We start from the raw sequence: 18386 nt of genomic DNA, 5'->3' as shown, positions 1-18386 counted from the left end.
GTGGCTAAAGAATCTTCGGCAGTGGTACGGCCTCAACACCCAAGCACTATTCCGAGCAGCCATTGACAAAATACGAATGGAACATCTAGTTGCCGACGTTGAAGTGAGGAAGAAGAAAAAAGCGTCTTTGGATAAGTTTGAGTTTGATAGAGATTTGGTTGAAGAACTCCAGATCGGGTCTACCTCACGGGACCGAAAGTGAAAAGCCCGAAAAAGCAAATATCGGAAGGAAAAGATCGAAAATCGAAAGATAAAAAAAGGGTGCATGGTAAACGGTACTATGTGTATATGTATAATATATATATGAGTGGCATGCGGTGAAATTATCTCTCTTTTTGTCATACAGCCTTGTTTAATGTGCGCGCGCAGGATGCGGGAGGAAAAGCCTGTTCCTTTTGTTCCTGTTGTATCCTGCTCGCGCAAATTAAGTGAGGATATACCTAGCCGTTTTTCATATGTATGCATGGTAAACGAACATTTTCGATTTTTTAACATTCGGTGCGGTGACCGGTCACCCGTAATATGGTTACCTGACAACTCGTTCACAGATTTTCCGTAAACCGAGGATGCGCTCCAGGCATTACGTATACGGCCATCTCTTTCTCACCCCGTCTGTTCACCAAGATCTCGTTTACTATGCCATTACATATGTAGCCATCTCTTTCACAGACCGTCTGTTATCGGTGAACGCACCGATATATGTATATATCAGTGGCCGCACGCCACTGATATACATATATACTAACCGTTTTTCATATGTATGCATGGTAAACGAACATTTTCGACTTTTTAACATTCGGTGCGGTGACTGTCACCCCTCTAGATCATAGAGGCGTATTCCATGATACTTCTAACCAGAGCATTGCGTAGCAGCCTCAGAACAGTATAGATGTACAATCGCCTAACCAGTGTTAAGTTAAGTTAATATACGTTGAAAAATGTGGCAAACGTCTAAAGTGGATATGGTTGACATAACGCTCATCTGTGATTACATATGCACATAGTGGGGAAAGAAAAAAGTTAGACTGGCAGCACTGCAGGGTTGGTGTGGAGATGTCAGGCGCCAGTCGGGAAGCGGAAGGGGTGGATGAGTGGGTGTGCGGGGTGTGGGATGTGGGGTGTGTGGGTGTGCGTAGTTGCGGTGGGTGGTGGGTGGTGGGTGGTGGGTGGTGGCGAGTGGCGTTCGCTTCAGAGCGGTCGCGGTAGTTGCGGTGAGAGCACGTGTTCCAATCGCTCTCGTATCTCAATCTGAATCTGAGTCGAACGATTGAGAGAGTCGCCGTGACCACAGTCTCGGATGACACCGAGCACATCGTAAAACTCCTCGTAACCCACGAGGTGCGTACTCCACACTCCACTCTATACTCTACATTTATTCTCTTCGACTCTATGCATTTCAATCTTATATGTATGTACATTATTACTATATACTACGTGTGTTGTTTGAATCCGTTCGAATGTCCGCGCGTTCTGTTGTTTATAAACAATCGTTCGGCCAATCGAATCCGCGCATCCCCAATGCTCGCTTCTCATTGGTCGCAAATTTTATTAGTGCAATTTCGAATTCGTTTTGTATTTTTCGTTTGTTTTGTGTGTCAATAAAATGGCGGAACTCAAACTTTTTGATGTTGAATTTGAATTGTTTTTATCCATATTTTTTTGATTTTTAAATGCTTTTTGTTATTACTGAATTATGTTCACAATACATCTTGTGTCTATTTTAATAGCTACTGATCTACTGATCACTTTGTATTTTACAATTTTAATTTAATTTTGTTAGTAATCATACATAGTATTACATATATTAGTATAATGTTAATGTACAGCATAATAGGAAAAAGAGCTCAAAACCCTATTTACAATTCTTAATTATCCATAAATACAAACTCTACATATATAAACACTAGTGTTGTACCCGATGAAATATCATCGCATGGGTTATGATATATTAAATTATTAAATAAAAAATGTGTCGGTCCTGTGTTCGATACGCACACGGCTGTATTTTTTTTCCAATAAATTTTAAATATATTTAATTTAATATTTATATTTATTTGTTTAATATGAAGAAAAAATGGTAAAAACTACCTACTTACCTACATATAAACAATATAAAACACCATTAGAAAAATTAATTAATTAATTAAATAAATTTTCAATATATGGCGCCGAATGCTCAGAGACTTATTGCCTACAGGAAATATTGGTAGGAAACATTATATATAGACGTTTTTTTCTTTTGTTATTATATTCGTATGTTTTGTTGGCAGTGCTTTGATGAATCTAAACGATTATTATAGTATATGCGTTATCTTACACACACACACACACAGAATATTTGTAACTCTATATAAACATATGTATGTATTTTCTTAGAAACGATAAACACTAATAAGTACGTTATCTTCATACAAATCTATTATACAGTACATATGACTTGCAATTCCAAATTTTTTAAATTGTCTATTTTTGAATGCGACCTTTAATTTCAGAATCTTAAAAATCTATTCTTAAAATTTCATTTTACAAGTTCTCATTTCTTCTTCTACGAGGTACCGTTTTAAAAATCATCATGATAAAATACATACATATTTTCCCCTATTTTGAATCATTATGCTTATATTGGAATCAATAAAATCAAAAGCTCTCATTGTATTTTTAATAAAGGCTAACTGAACTGTGTGTTCGAACAGAACTTTTCCTCGTGAAATTGAATCAAATTCAATTACAAAATAAATCAACGCCAACGATTTTGCACGACCGAACACCAAATCTTATTAGAAACTAATTAGAATTAGTTTTCCGAAATTTTCCACCGACGAATTTCGATCTTGCAAGATGAATTAAAGATTAATGAGAAATAGATTAACATTTTTGATACCATTTAAATGGGTGCATTATCATTCGATACGTACTTATCTATCTACACTTGTATGTAAGATTAGAAAAAAAAACATGGTAATTAATTCATTTCGGAGCGTATCGTGCAATTAATTTATTATTGACGCCGCTCCATTTCGTTTTATTTTTACTGTCCTATGAAGCTTCTACCCATGAAATTATAACATCGATCGATAGTATACAGTGGCGATAGATTGAAAGAAATAGTTAAACTGGTTTATGCTACGATAAAAAAATGTGCACACATACACATCTGCAGATACATATAGATGTAAACGCAGAAAATGTAGAACAAAACTTATAAAAACAACTAGTTTCAGAGTGTGGAGTTAGAGAGCTAGAGTTGGCTGCCCACAGGCTTCTACAACACGTCCAAAATGGTTAGTTGTCAATGGATACTGCACTCGGACTGACGTTCATTTCATATCATACACATTTCACTTTCGATGAGACCTGTGAGTGTTGTTTACTGTCTAAAATTGTCTTGAGAATCACTGGAGACCAACAATGACCGAAATTAACAAACAAAAAACCCAATGAAACAAAATGGACGACACTCCGTACGAATCGAAATCATTTTTTTTACTAACCTCTTCTTATTAAATGAATAAAACAATCCGTGTCCGGACATTTCAACGCATGACCATTTCATCGCGGTGGCTTTTTATCGCGGGGACAACTCGCTGACAGATTTCAGGCAAATATTTTTTATCCACAATATTAATATTTAATTTTTATGTTGACTGTACTTTTTGAAATATTGAAACCGTTATTCAAATATTTGGAGCAATAACTTTTTGAATCAACATATACATATATATATTTTTAATAAAATTAATTGAAAACATTCTATCTTTCTTTTATCAACAAAACAATAAATGATATATTTTGTTCGAAATTTTTTATTGCATTAAAACATAGTTGCATGAAATATGTCGGTGAGTTGTTTCCGCGATGAAATGGTCTTGCAATGAAATGTCCTGGAATCAAAAAAAAAATAACATCGAAATTTAGTCCGCTTCGTTCAGATTATTTGAGAATTTTATTGTTTATTTAAACATATTAAGCATATTTAAATTATTTTTCTTATACTTTATTGAATAATACAATAGCATCATTTTTTTTAAATATGTGACAGTTATTCACAAAAAATGGATAATTGGGTAATTTATACGGGACCGACGGCAACGTTTATACAAAAAAGTGAATTAACATATAACCGTAAAATATGCAAAGTAACGATAATGCATCGGCATCTATAAAGTAAAGTGTTTTTGGTTTCCTTTTTTTTAGTCTTAATCGATCGCGAACAACTAATTATAACGACATTTGTCGCATTAATTCAACGTAAAAATAAAATTATAAAAAACTAAAGTTTCTGCTATTTATTTTTGATTTATCAATGAGTGAATATTGTTACTATACATATTTTGTAATAATGGGGGGGGGGGGTTGTCTATGAACATGTACCCTATATTGACGCGTCTTATTATTACTCTCCATTAGAGGTCACAGTGGTATCCATTGTTCGGCAAACCTTTAACAATGCATTTACAACCTTTGAACAATACACGGCCCCCTCAGGCTCCGGTGACTACTCTCCATTATGTGTAATATTAGACGTGATCAATTCATGCCAAAACGTATTATTCATTTAGCTTTCTCCCTCGCAAAAATAACATATTTATATGAACCTCACTCTGATTTGATATATTATATATAATACATATGTACTATCATAGATAGGTACCTGTTTTCCAAGTCTTATCTTTCAGATGTGGGTTTAATTAAACGCAAAAATTATATATGTATCTCGAAGAAAAATAATAGAAATCAACGAAGCGCTAATTTTACCCGTCCGTCGTCGCATCAGATCGACGATCCGTGAACTTTTTATCGAATCTTTATAAATAAGTATGCTAGTTGTTTTACCCGGCTTCGCTCAGTGTTTATAATATAAACAGCTTAAACATTGCGTATATAATAGTAAATATTCATTTGTTTTTTTATTAAATTTATTTGAATCGAAAAAAAAAATCGACTTTACAAAATTGATATTACATATGTAAATATATATGTACATACAATAAATCTATTTCATTGTCATTATACTATATGAATTCTGTTTGGTTAAAAAAGGATCACCTGCTCGCCCCCCCCCCCTCCCCCTCCCTCCCCACGGCACTTTTTAAATCGCCACCCCTCTGAAACAACTCTATAAGAAATTTTCACTTTAACCGTGCATAGGCTCACACATACCCGATTTTTATTTTTATTTTTATATGATGTGCAGAGAGAGCGTGCTTTGAAGTAGTTCTGTCTAAAAGATCCAATCCGTAATTTTGTGAACATTTTTTTGTACAATTGTCTATATAAATTGTTATTTCATCAAACTGATCGTTGCACCTCGTTACTATTTGTATAATAATACCAAACAACGTTTTAGGTATATATTATATATATTACAGTGAAAGCACATTTCAAGTGAAAATATATTTTCACTAGTGAAAATTTTCACAAATTCAAGCAATGAAAATGTATCCAACAATGAATTTACAACGTTTAACTCTATAAATTTAACCCTAACAACCCAATCTTAAATAAATAGAGCCAACCCTCACTTAACCTAACCTATCCTAACCCTTAAATAATACCAACTCTAAAAAAATAATCTTAAATTAATAAAACCAACCCCGAAAATGTAACTGGTTATGAATACACCGAAACGTCAATGTTTTCACTTGAAATATAATTTCACTGTGACATTGTATGTATGTACTAAAACAATATTTTCAAATTTCATGGGTTGTAAATTGATACAAAATAAATTATTTTTTGAATAAAATGATACTTAAGAAATGTATTTATGTATTTACAGAACTAACCTAAGCATCGCTCTTGCTATATAATAATATAGAAGTAAGCCTCAGTTTTGTGTAATTTACGGATCCATTTGAAATATGAACTTATTTATTCATTCGCTCGGATATCGTTACCGAAATAAATTGTCCGAATAATGGACGAATCGCTGTTGAAATGCTCTATTCTATGAATTCGAGGATAAAAAGACGCGTCTCTGAAGTGATAACAATATACAGTTTGGCGCAGTTAAATTTGATTTATAATATTCGCATAGGCGCAAATCGCAAAACTAATATCACTCCCCCCACCCCCCACAAATATGCACCCCCACTAAGAAACAGGAGACAGTACTAGACCGTAATGGACCGAAACCACGCCTACGCGTGGACAAGAAGATTAAAATAAAGCTATAAAATCCGCTCATTAACTATTCATCTGTTATTTATTTATTCGAGAAACAAAGGGCATGCGAAGGAGGAAAAAACTTCCGTATCTCGAATCTCCATCGTCTTGTTTACAATGTGGACACGTCCTCGGGAAGATTGACGCACTTCAAAGGATGCGAAACAACGCGTTCAGTGATGAATGACATCCAATTTTTGTGACAAGTAATTTAAAAAAAAAAAAAATCCAAATATTTCATCTAATTTACATATACATACATACTAGGTTTTCTGCCCGGGTCGGCCCGGGAATTCGCGGAATTTTTATGTCCGACTCCCGGGAATTCTTATCTCGAGTCCCGGAAAAGAGAATTCAATCAAAACGTTCTTTAAATTTTATGACATGTCTTTAAATGTTTTGATATGTTTTAAATGTCCTTTATCAAAACAAATAAAGAACGTTTTGATAAATGGCAGTGTATATGTATGTATATCCTACGATGAAACTATTATTCTTATATATATTGACGATTCCACGATGGAATAAACTCTTTTAAATTCTGATGAAGATGGACAGTTGTGTGTTTGACGATGAATGAAGAATTAACTAAAGAGTTATTAAAGAGATATCTACAAGATAGCGTAAATAAAAAAAATAGCTTCGACTTCGAAAATAGCTAAAATATACATACATACATGCTGACTTCGGGATTGCAATTTACCGTCAAATTTTATTTACCGGTAAGCTGCCAGTTTATCGGTATTTATCGGTAAATGAAAAAATGTATGTGGTTATTTTTCCTAAAAACCTAAATTGAATCGTAAATAATAAAAAATGAATATCAGGTGGATAATGTCATGTAAATACATTCATTCATGTTCATTTGCAATAATTAAATGTTTTAACCAATCATATTTATTTAAGTTTGAACTATTTAAAGTTTGGATCCCTGAACTTTTAAATAGTCCGAATTGAAATAATCGACTGATCGCATTAATTACGATTTGTCCCGGGATCCCAGGAATCTCGGGAACAATCCCAAGCTCCATCCCGTGTTAAATTTGGCTTTTCAATTAATTTTAGAAAAATTATAATTTCAATAAAACTAGTACTGTAGGTAAACAAGTATACTGATTTAAACGGGCAATGTGAGCGAGACGGCACGAGACACGGTGCGCGAAGCGTGCACGCGGTCAGACGTGTTTTGCATATTGCTACAAACGTTTCGATTCACATGAAAAACTATGCATAGAGAAAATAAATAGTGTCGACGAGTCGTGCACCGAGCCACTAGTATATTATAAAAATTATTATTCTACTGTTAATAATAATTTATAATCTAATGTACATAGTTGACAATAGTTTGTGGTAGAAGCGGTAGTAGTAGTAGCGGTGCAGGGCGTGCGCTTACTAAACTTACACTTTAATTGGACTAAATTGCCCCCCATAGAATTCCCCCTGGAAACATGATTCTTTTACTGGTGATATTCTCATCAGATCCTAATATCTGTATGATCATTATTGCCGTATAAAAATAGCACATGAAATATTTTGAGGGTAATAAATTAATAAGGGAACATTTAAAATCCAAATTTCACGATGCAGACTTAAAAGTATTCCTTTGCCAAAGTTTATTTATGAAGAAATTTAACGACAGGCTTACGGAAATTTAACTTTCGACTAAATGTTTTTCGGAACCCCTTTGGAAGCCCTCTGAATGACAGCAATGGATACATCCGAGGTCCAGATTCAAATTTTATCTTTGTCCAGTTCGACGAGATGAACCTTGAGATGGGGTCTCAAGGTGAGTTTTGGCCCCGCGAGGTTGATGTTTCTCGGCGTGGCTATTCCCCCCCTCAACCTAATAAGGGTCAGATGTACATAAATTGACAGTAAATTCTTGTTTTTTATTTTATTTCACTTTGGGCATCGTCGTAGCCGTTAAATTTATACTTTTGCGGGGTTCGACGCGAAAACACGAGAAATGCCCGAGAGAGAGATACGCGGATAATCAAAAAAGTTCGAAATGTATCCCTATTAAAATCTTAATCGTTCAACTTTTGACCCTATAAAATATTACTGTGATAAAAAAAGTCGAGGTATGAATGTATTTTACATATAAATTTGTAGGTCGAAAAATATTATGTGCTTGTTTTTACATAAATGTTCGATTCTATCCAAGCATCGTGATTCATCAGACTTGTTAAGTATTCGTCACAGAATCTTTTTTACTTCCATTATCTAATTTATATATGTTTCAGTTGAAGTCTATCTTCCAGTTGTTATATATTTTGACTAGTTGGAATATATTCTATCTAACCTGGTATCAAATATCTTGTAATTTCAGTTGTAATATATTTTGACTGGAATATATTCCGTCTAACCTGGTATCAAATACTTTGTATTTTCAGTTGTAATATATTTTGACTAGTTGGAATATATTCTATCTAACCTGGTATCAAATATCTTGTAATTTCAGTTGTAATATATTTTGACTGGAATATATTCCGTCTAACCTGGTATCAAATACTTTGTATTTTCAGTTGTAATATATTTTGACTAGTTGGAATATATTCCGTCTAACCTACGTAAGTTGATTCATATGGCGAATTAAATTCCAACTGGTCAAAACATATTACAACTGAAAATACATCTCAACTACAAGTTGGGACCAGGTTATATGGAGAGTTTAGGTTTTAGTAAAAACATCACTCAACTAGCAAATTGAGTTGGAAAGCCATATTTTTATTATGAACAATTTTTTAGATATATCATAATACGATACTCATTACCATAATTCGCAATAGCTAGCAAATATTAACGCATTGTTGAATTCTAAAGCATTCGTAAAAACATCTGATCTGTCAAAACTCAACTGTTATGTTACAACTGGCGCACATCGTTGAAAGTGTGTTTGCGCTTGTAGAGTTACATACAGGGGAGAGGGGCAGAGTAATATGTGAGGGCAGTAATAAATAAATATAGGCGTTGGATGGATGTTTTTAAAATAACAATAGACCACTCCAATGGTGTTCAAAGCAAGAGAGCAAAAAGCATGGTTTTTCTAAGAAATTAACAATAGTGAACCATTTTTGTGCTAAAAGCATACATAAAAAACCCACTAAATAATGAGCATAGTAGTATATACTGTATAGGTAGATTCGCACATTCGAATTGACCGTAAGAGCTGTGCATGCTGAAACTGTAGCGACAATAGCCTCGGGTGTGGTTATTGTATCAATTCCTTTCTAAAACCCATTCGTTCAAATATCACAACACTAATCCATTTTATTAATCAACGCACAACTATTTATATGTTTAGTTTAATTTAAAATAATTAGACCCTTATTCTATAATGAAATCTTTATAAGTGTTAGTTATCATTGTATTATTATTTTAAAGAATTCGGCAAAAAGTTTTTGTACAGTTGTTTAAGGAAAGCAAGAAACTTTTGAGATCAAAAAAGAAAATTAAAATTAAACATTTCAGTATCTCTTGAAAAGTATTAAACTAAAATTTAAAAAGATTAGACCAATTAGAGGAAGATACATATACTACTTGCAATTAAACGAAAATTGAAATAAAATTACATTAACAAATAAATAGATTAAAACGTTACCGGGTCTTAATTTCGATATTTTTCGCCATATATGTAAATATAATAAATCTTTATGATGGTTAATCAAAAGAAAAAGAACGTAAAGGAAATAACGAGTTACGTTACTAAAAAAATAGTTTGAAATAATTATCTAATATAACAAAAAAAATATATGTACTTGGCATTACAGGTAGTGCCAAACCACAAAGTAACGACTTTTAAAATGTAATACAGGATTGAAATAACACAAAAAAAATCTACATATTCGATTTGGGCTTAGTTGCTTTACGATGACAAACATTTTTATAAATTGCCATGTATAAAAGTGTCCTTGGGAAAAGTTTTTCTCCAGTTGTTAGAAAATACAGAATGAAAAGTGAAAATCATTCCAAAATGAATGTATGTGCATACATATAATACGTATGAATATTAGACGAAAACTGTAAGTAATATCCCTCGCGGTGTCATTCGATGTAATATAAACGAATTTCAGTACCACTGATTCGCAACCCCTGTGCGTATGCAAATCAGGGCTGACGCGTGACATTATATTTTTTATTATTTTTATTTTAAACTTTCCACTTCATTAAACATTTATAAAAAAAATGTGAAAAGTGTCACAACATTGTTGTCCTACGAATATTTTTTTTAAATTAAACTCATGAGGGTGAATAATTATGATTCGTTATCGCCGCTACCGCCATGCCCGTGATGGGATTATGTGCGAAATATCATCAATTATTAATTTTTGCGTGCAGATTATTTCGACGAAAAATATAGCCATAGGTATTGAGGAAAATCGCGTTGGATTTTCCGCAGCCGCAAAGGGGACAAATTTCTAAAAAAATATATTAAACGACTCATCTCATATTTTCGTCATGATAATAACATATCATGTGTGTTTATAATTATTGTCATTGTTTTGAAAATAACAATACAATCGTTGTGAATAATTTTTTATTTTTTTTTGCTTTGGTGAGGCGTATTGCAGTACTTCTCAAAAATTATTCGACTGTTTGTTTACCCACGAAACCACTTTATGGAAACCGCCGATACCTTCGCCCGAAAAGAATGTGACAAGCAATAGAAGATAAACCGAATCGGAGGTTTTATTGGCTTATTAAAATTCAATTTTTATTTAAGATATGCTTTTTAGTGTGTTCTTTATCGTAGTCAGAGCAATTGTTGAACCTTCGGCTATGGAACATTATCAATGTTTTCATGGAAAAGAAATAAATGGAAATTGAGGGTAAAAAGGACTTTGAGATTTAAATTAAACCGAAATAAGTTTTTTCATTATGATTTTTTTAAAGTCCAATAAGTGAACAGCATTTTGCGTTGATTCTTCGAGTTTTAATCGTAAATCGTGCTTACGTTTTTTATAGTTTTCATTTATGCAAACTGAATCACCGGGAAGCTACGAATTTTATCTAAAATTATGCTCATTTTTCCTTCATGCAATATCTTTCAAAAGTGAATACAGTTGTTTTCGACTATAATTCGTTTTTTACATGTTCTGTAGGTATAAACAGGGCCGCCGAGAGGAATCCCGGGCCCTGGGAAAAATAATTTCGGGCCCTATGACAAACGATCTTATAGATATATTTTTAATATGCGAAAAAATATTAGAAAAAATGCCTATATGTTGGTTACTATTTAAAAAAAAATTGAATAAGAAAATGTGATATAACAGGTATGATTTCTGACAAGAAACCCCTCGAGTAGTCAGAGCCCTGGAACTTTACCCCGGCTCCCCCCCCCCCCCTCTCTCTCATCGGCCCTGGATAAACTGGTCCTGATAAACGGCTCTGGATAAAGATAAATGTTTTTACTTATATTTATTTTCCCGTTATACAAATCTACAGTTTTCAGTTTAAAAGCACAACAATTGGCAAACTATCTAATAGAAATTTTAGCCTACATAGGACCTTAGAATACAAATTTTCACTTTAATCCAAATTTCACCCGTTCGAGAAACGCCGTGCAATTCGACTAGTATAATACATTGCTAGTTTTGTCAAGGCAAATCTTAAATCGATATTGTCCTCTTTCCGGTAGTTCTATTTCCTTTTTTTAATGAAATTGGTAGCCCTGCGAGCGACCTTGAAACTGACCTACAAAACGGTACGAGACAAAAACGAATTCAAGGGAGGGTTTCAAGTATCCGTCTGCATTCCTCATCTGTCTGGACCGTCATCTTCAGTACTGCAGTCACCCCTGCATTTATAAAGGGAGGAGGGGTCTCGACCGAAGAAACCCTACCACTTATTATTTTTGCAGAGACACGCGCACCCTCTCCCCAAAAATTCGACTTTCCTTTATTAAGAGGGGGCTGCCAATTTTTTTTTATATTTTTCATTTACTCAAAACTCCCCTTTTTCACGATACGGTAGTCTTTATTGTCGTATATAAACGGGAGTGTCGTTGTAGTGTGCGGTCTACAGAGGCTTTACGTTTAATATTGCTTCACATGGATTTACTAGTTAAGCTAGTCTTTGTCCTGTGACCTTTAATACTAGTTGAAACGTATTTGTACCTTACTTTATCACTATACAAATGGGCAAAGATTCACTAATTAATTTCCCTTTTCCAATATCGAAATATTTTTCCAGGATAATTAGTCAAAAATCATATAATTTGATATTAATAATTGAATAGTGTGTCAAATGCTGTCTTTCGCGATAACATGACCTTATCCGATTTGAAATCATTACGAAAACATATGTTAAATCCAACTTAAACCGCTAGCTGATTGTCACTGATATCATAATCTTTTAACATAATTAATGAATAGTATAGTTAATCAGTGGTTAGCGTGTGTTGCTAGCGACTGAGAGGTCCTGGATTTGAGCTCCGGTACTTCGATTGAAAATAATTTAACATCAAAACGTTGTATGATTTGAAGTATTTATGTAGTGCTACTGGTCAGATTTTTACTTGACTTTTAGATTTTTAATGTGACTAACTAAATCGTCTCCTATCATAGCTTGCCAATTTATCCGATTTAATTGTTGAAACGGTTCCATAAAAATATTATAATTATTATTATTATAATTATCTGTCTCGAAGTGATGAGTATAATTTTTAATTTTCGTGCTAGCAGAAATATCTTAAGTAGCCTACCTTTCTTAATAGCATTTTGTTTGTCTTCGAAACTTTATCGTCTGAAAGATTTGTCGAATAATCGATCAACATTCCAAGGCCACGTTTTATGTTTCCGCACTGATTTGTTCTGAGGGAATCGTTTCGCGAGCCGAGTCCCCCTGCCATATTTGTACTCAAAAATATATTATTTTAATAAAAAAATAGTTCAGAATGATGGACGCAAATCAGAATATTCTTCGTAAAAATGCATGAATGCTTGAAGGGACGAGTAAATAAAAAAAATGTTTTGTTTTCGACGAAACAAATACGTAAAAATTCTCCAGTACCGCGAAGGGAACAGAATTGAGGTGGCGAGTCCGTGCAAGCAAACGACGCGGCGGACTATACCATAACAATCTAATTTCACTCATGTAGGGCCGATTCCAGTTTCTGAACTTCGCTAATCCGAGCGAAAAATATCAATATGGAAAACGATTTTGAATTTAGTGTAATTGAATTGTTAATATTTTTAAATTGTAGTGACATCACACTGACTGATGCGTTGTTTTTAAATGGTTTTCACTTTTTATCACGTGCACAATTGCGTGTACCTGGTTGCTAGTCTAGAATCAAAAAAATAGTTGCAGTGCAAAAAAATGCTCCGGAAATACTGGGAAATTTATTGCACATGTGTTTCTTTTTGTGTTTTACTTCAAAAGAAATCATCTCCAGCGCACACTCAATATGATTTATTAATCTATGTACTACATAAATATGCACACATATACGAGTATATTATACGTCCCGGTAGAACCGGGACATGTCCCAGTATCAAAGTCAGTTGTCCCGGTTTTCTATCCAGCAGTCAGTTAGTCATAAGTTAGTCAGAAAAAAACAACTAAAGAAAAATAGGTAAATATGATAACGAAAGTTGTAAGGGCGATAAGGAGCCAAGGACAAGTGCGAATACGAGTCGTCAGAGTTAATCATATCGTCGTCCCTGATGTTTCACGCTCATTTCACCGTGAGACCAATCCACCTGGTGACCTGCAATTACTTAATCGTATACACCGAGCCGTGAGAAGGGAGCGACGGTCCCGGGCTTCAAAATCTTAGGGTGTCAAAGTCGTCATCGCACATTTTATCATCCATCCATCTCACCTCACAGATTTTTATAATTTTGTTCACCCATCTGCCTTGCGGCCTTTATTTCACCCTTTTACATTTTCTCGGGTACCATTCAAGCACCCCCTTTGTCCACCACCTCCTTTCCTTATGATAACAAAATGAAAATGCTTTCCTTATATGTATAACAAAGCGAAGTTTACAATAGTTAAGTGTGATCAGGTATCAAAACCGAGAACAAATCAATCAAATGTCAAAGTTAAAGTTTCTCACAAACGCAATGTCTATACTTCATAACGTCAAATTTGAGAACTTCTGCTCTAATAAGCAAGTATTACATATGTATATAATGCGTTCTCTCTTGCATCAGTGTAAATATGTTTATCAGTTTTTATTTGTAAACAAACCCAGCCCACATACAAAAAAAAATATGTCCATACATGACAATAATACCTACACTCTTTCCATCATACTTATAGGCTTATGTTGTATTTTGCTTTTGACAAATTTCGCGCGCTTCTTCACCGGATTTCGAACGTTACACAAAGGGCATTATAAATTTGGTTTTCATCCCGGCATGGCAAGGCGACCGAAGGGGTCCAGACCTCAAAAACCCGGTTAAGTTATTCGGCTTCTGAGATGCATAAATTCAACAGTCGACGATGGCTTAGGTCAGGGACACACACAAAGCGACCTGATGCATCTTTGGAGACTGGAGACCCTCGTCACAGATTCCGCGATCTCCAGACCTTGTCTCGTACACTCACTCGCTCGCACTTGCTTATTTATAAATAATGGCCGAATCGATATTTTGCCAAATCACGCAGTTCATTGTACAACATTTCGGTGTAAATTGTAATTATGAGTGGAAGTGAGGAAAAAACCAGTTTTTTATTCGGCCATTTCGATCCATTCAAAGTGAGGATTTCCCACTAGTTGTCTTATCAGTCAAGGCTAAATATTGATTTATTGATTGTTTAAGTACCCAATAGAATAGTTTTATCGTGCGTCTTTATCGCTGCTAATTAATGTATAATTCAAGGTGAGAACTTTTATCTTAGCGCATTTGACTTTCTATTGAAACGTGAATCATAGTTATACGTCAAATTACATTGCCTATTCTATGTAATAATAAGAAGTGTTAGTAAATATCTTATAAGCCACGTCGTAATCCAAGCTCTTTCGTGCACAGATAATTTCACTTGATATTTCCGCTAAAAAATTAATTGATATGTATAGTGTTGTAAAGTACAATATAATCCTCATTTGAGGATTAAATGCATCATTTGAGAGCGCTTAAGTTACGTGCGACAAAGTTTCAGATATTTTTCGTACCTAAGCAATGTGAAGAAACATCCCATATGAAGTTTTTTTAAAGTAAAATTATTCCATTTATATGATTAGGTGAATGGAAAAGAATATACTAAAACTGAGTTTAAATTTAAAAAAAGCCTTCGAAAATCGGTGAAATTTACGATTTTCACAAACTTTCATGAACTGGCGACAGTGCAAATATATTTTTTAGAATTTGTATTTAATTTTATACGGATTCCTCATGATACAGAACATCTTTACAACTAGAGGTGTTTCCAAATTTCAAAATTGGGCGTTTTCGATGTACCTGCATTATGCATTATATACACATTCATATTATGCATCGGCCTATTTGTAATGGTATATACGTTAATGATAAATCAACTGATGGTTTAAGTCCTATTTACCGCGCGTTTTATCTAAAATTAGGCCTGTTATTTGATATGAATTAACACATTTTCGACAATCTCATCAATTGAATATATGTATGTACGTATAGATTGGTGATTACGGTTTGGTATCCGCCAGAAGTCGATTGGAATTAAATTTCAGATTTCGGTCACTTTTGTATTTTTCTCTTTTGTAAAAATATGAAAACACACAAAACCACGTTTAAGACGAATTTAAATCTCAAGTATGAAATTTCAAAGCCGATTACGAAAACTCAACGGTTGACAGGTCTCGAAAAATTATAGAGGTCAAAAAAATACTTAATAGGTACAAATAAACAAAATCTTAATGCTCTCGCGAAGACGATACGAGTTTGAAATATATGTAGAGGACAAGTCGTTGTTGATATTATTATAATTTATATTTATTTAGACAACCAATCAAAAAAGTGCCGGTTGCATTTCACAATGCACTTGGTCGATGACACGATAGATTCCGTTCTTATAAACAGCAATTGCATAATGTATACTAATTAAATGTGGAACGTGTGTGGAACATTGTTGCACAATTGACAGCGTCTCGTCCGGTGATATAACAATATTGATAATACCCGTTTGACGAGAAGTAAACATATGACATGTCGTTGTTTCTATTTTCATAATACATAATTGTATCGAACGAAACATTGCGTTCGTTCGTTTCATAATCCGACAAATGCGTTGTATCTGATTCGGGAGACTAGCGTCTCTTGGGATGCTTCAGTTTTTGTATTGACAGCTCGAGATTGACAGCTAAAATCATTTCAAAAAACGCATAACAAATCAAAAGCCACCATTACTGACGAAATTAATCTTATACTGCAATTAGCATGTTTATGTGCTTCAATTAGTTGATGGCTTGAGTTCGATATGTTACGATTTAGTCACAAACAGCAGTATAACATTTTAACTGAAATAATTAACACATTTAGTATAGTTTGTGAAGGGGACAGGGGGTGGTAAATTTGAAAAAAAATGCTATAAAATTTAAATATGACTTCCTTGTTTTTAAAATTGAATGCCATCTGAAATGTCTCCAAGTGCTTCCTATTGATAATTTTTACAGATTTTCGGATTTTGAAGTCTTAAATTCAAAATCTAGTATTGCTGTGCCGAAAATGAGTATTGGATTCAATAGTCAGATGTTTTTTCTATTCTTTGTGATTTTTTATTGCTTTGAAATACTTATAATTAATTATATAGCGAATTTTAAAAGTCAAAAATCACCTTTTTTACACATATCTTTTCCGTAATATTATAAGCTGTAGGAAGATGCTTAGGTAAAACGCACATGCTGTCCCTTTCACCCATCTCGACCAATAGCACTTCGCACGTCCAATGTTTTATTGTTTGTACGAAATGCTATTAGCCGAGAAGCGGTAGAAGAGACAGCATGTGCGTTTTTGTCTACCTACAGCGGAACAACTTTAATTTCGCTATTTTCACATTACCACGCTTATAAGGATTGTTTTTTATGTCAATATTTTTTATTTTATCGAAACTTACTAATTCAAGCGGCAAATGATTTTAAATTGTGATAAAAAATGCTGTTGTATGGGATGCGCATCACTCCATCTGACTCGCTCACGCTCACTTTCGAGTGATGAGCGGCCACGCTTAGGACATTTCATATTGTAATTTGAAATTATTTACCGCTCGAATTAGTACGTTCCTATAAAATAAAAATATAGAGATTGAAAACCAACCTTTATAAACGCGGTAAAGTGAAAAATTATCGAAATTAGCTCATAATATTACGGAAAAAAATGTGTAATCTATAATTTTCAATTTAGAATCATCAAATTTTATATTCTAACTTAAAGCGCATCCAGATTAGACGCGCACGGACACACAAGGCGCTCACTTACAAACACGGACACATAATGGCCCACCTACACAATAAGCACGGACAAGCAAGTCTCTCACTCACGAACATGGATACATAAAGCGTTCCATCTACTTCCATAGGTGAAGTTAGTCCATATGTGTCCATGTTCGTCTGTGACCACTTTGCGTACCTGTGTTCGTATGTTCTTATTACACTTGACTCAAAGCCAAAAGTAGTTATTCCCTTCGAATTGATGAAATGGTGATAGCACACTGATTCAGACTTGTATATTCGAATGTTATCAAACTTCTCATATCTATTTTGCAGTTTTGCATAGTGTTTAGGTTACTGACAATGATCTGTCCTTTCTATCAATATCAGTAGTTTCGATCGTACGTGCATACGTGACACCTTAAACATAGGCTCGAAAATGTTTAAGGTCGAACACTTTTTGCGTAGAACACGCGGCAAAAAAAATTGCAAAAAAGTCAACGTGTCGATGGACCTCGAGGATTCGCCAAATATGAGAACCAGGAAAAAACTCAACGCCTCGCCTTATTGTGTAACTGGTATATGTTTTGGGCATCGACCAAAAAAATGATGATTGCAAAATCAAAAGAGCATAAAAAAAACGGCACTATCTCAGCTCTTTTCTGCTCAATGGGCTCAGACGGTGGTTCAATTTCCTCGTCAAAGTGGGGATAGGACTTATTTAATTAGACCAATTACAATCATCGATACTAGACGCTCGTCATTTCGTCCATTTCTGGTTAGCCTTCGTTTTATTTTTAGCTCTTGTTTTGTTTCGTGATTCGTAGGCCTAATCGTGTAGCCATTCGACTGTCGATAAACTGTGTACTGT

At 34.1% G+C, this 18386-nt stretch overlaps 1 protein-coding gene across 2 annotated transcripts in view; it reads left to right on the top strand.

Annotated features, from left to right (window-relative positions):
• Positions 1-1188: 1188 nt before the first annotated feature.
• Positions 1189-18386, top strand: part of shd (cytochrome P450 family 24 subfamily A member shade) — a 42366-nt gene continuing 25168 nt past the window's right edge. Inside the window, exons 1-2 of one of the 2 annotated variants that reach the window (XM_077437869.1) lie at positions 1191-1338; positions 3216-3281. In XM_077437869.1, coding sequence (XP_077293995.1) covers positions 3279-3281 — 3 coding nt within the window. In that variant the 5' untranslated portion in view covers positions 1191-1338; positions 3216-3278. Of the gene's footprint in view, positions 1339-3215; positions 3282-18386 lie in introns of both variants that reach the window. The other variant, XM_077437870.1, reaches the window with a different exon arrangement.

This window comes from Arctopsyche grandis, chromosome 9, assembly GCF_051622035.1.
Source record: "Arctopsyche grandis isolate Sample6627 chromosome 9, ASM5162203v2, whole genome shotgun sequence".
Lineage (NCBI taxonomy): Eukaryota > Metazoa > Arthropoda > Insecta > Trichoptera > Hydropsychidae > Arctopsyche > Arctopsyche grandis.
The sequence above is the reverse complement of the archived record's forward strand: the minus strand, read 5'-3'. Positions and strand labels throughout refer to the sequence as shown.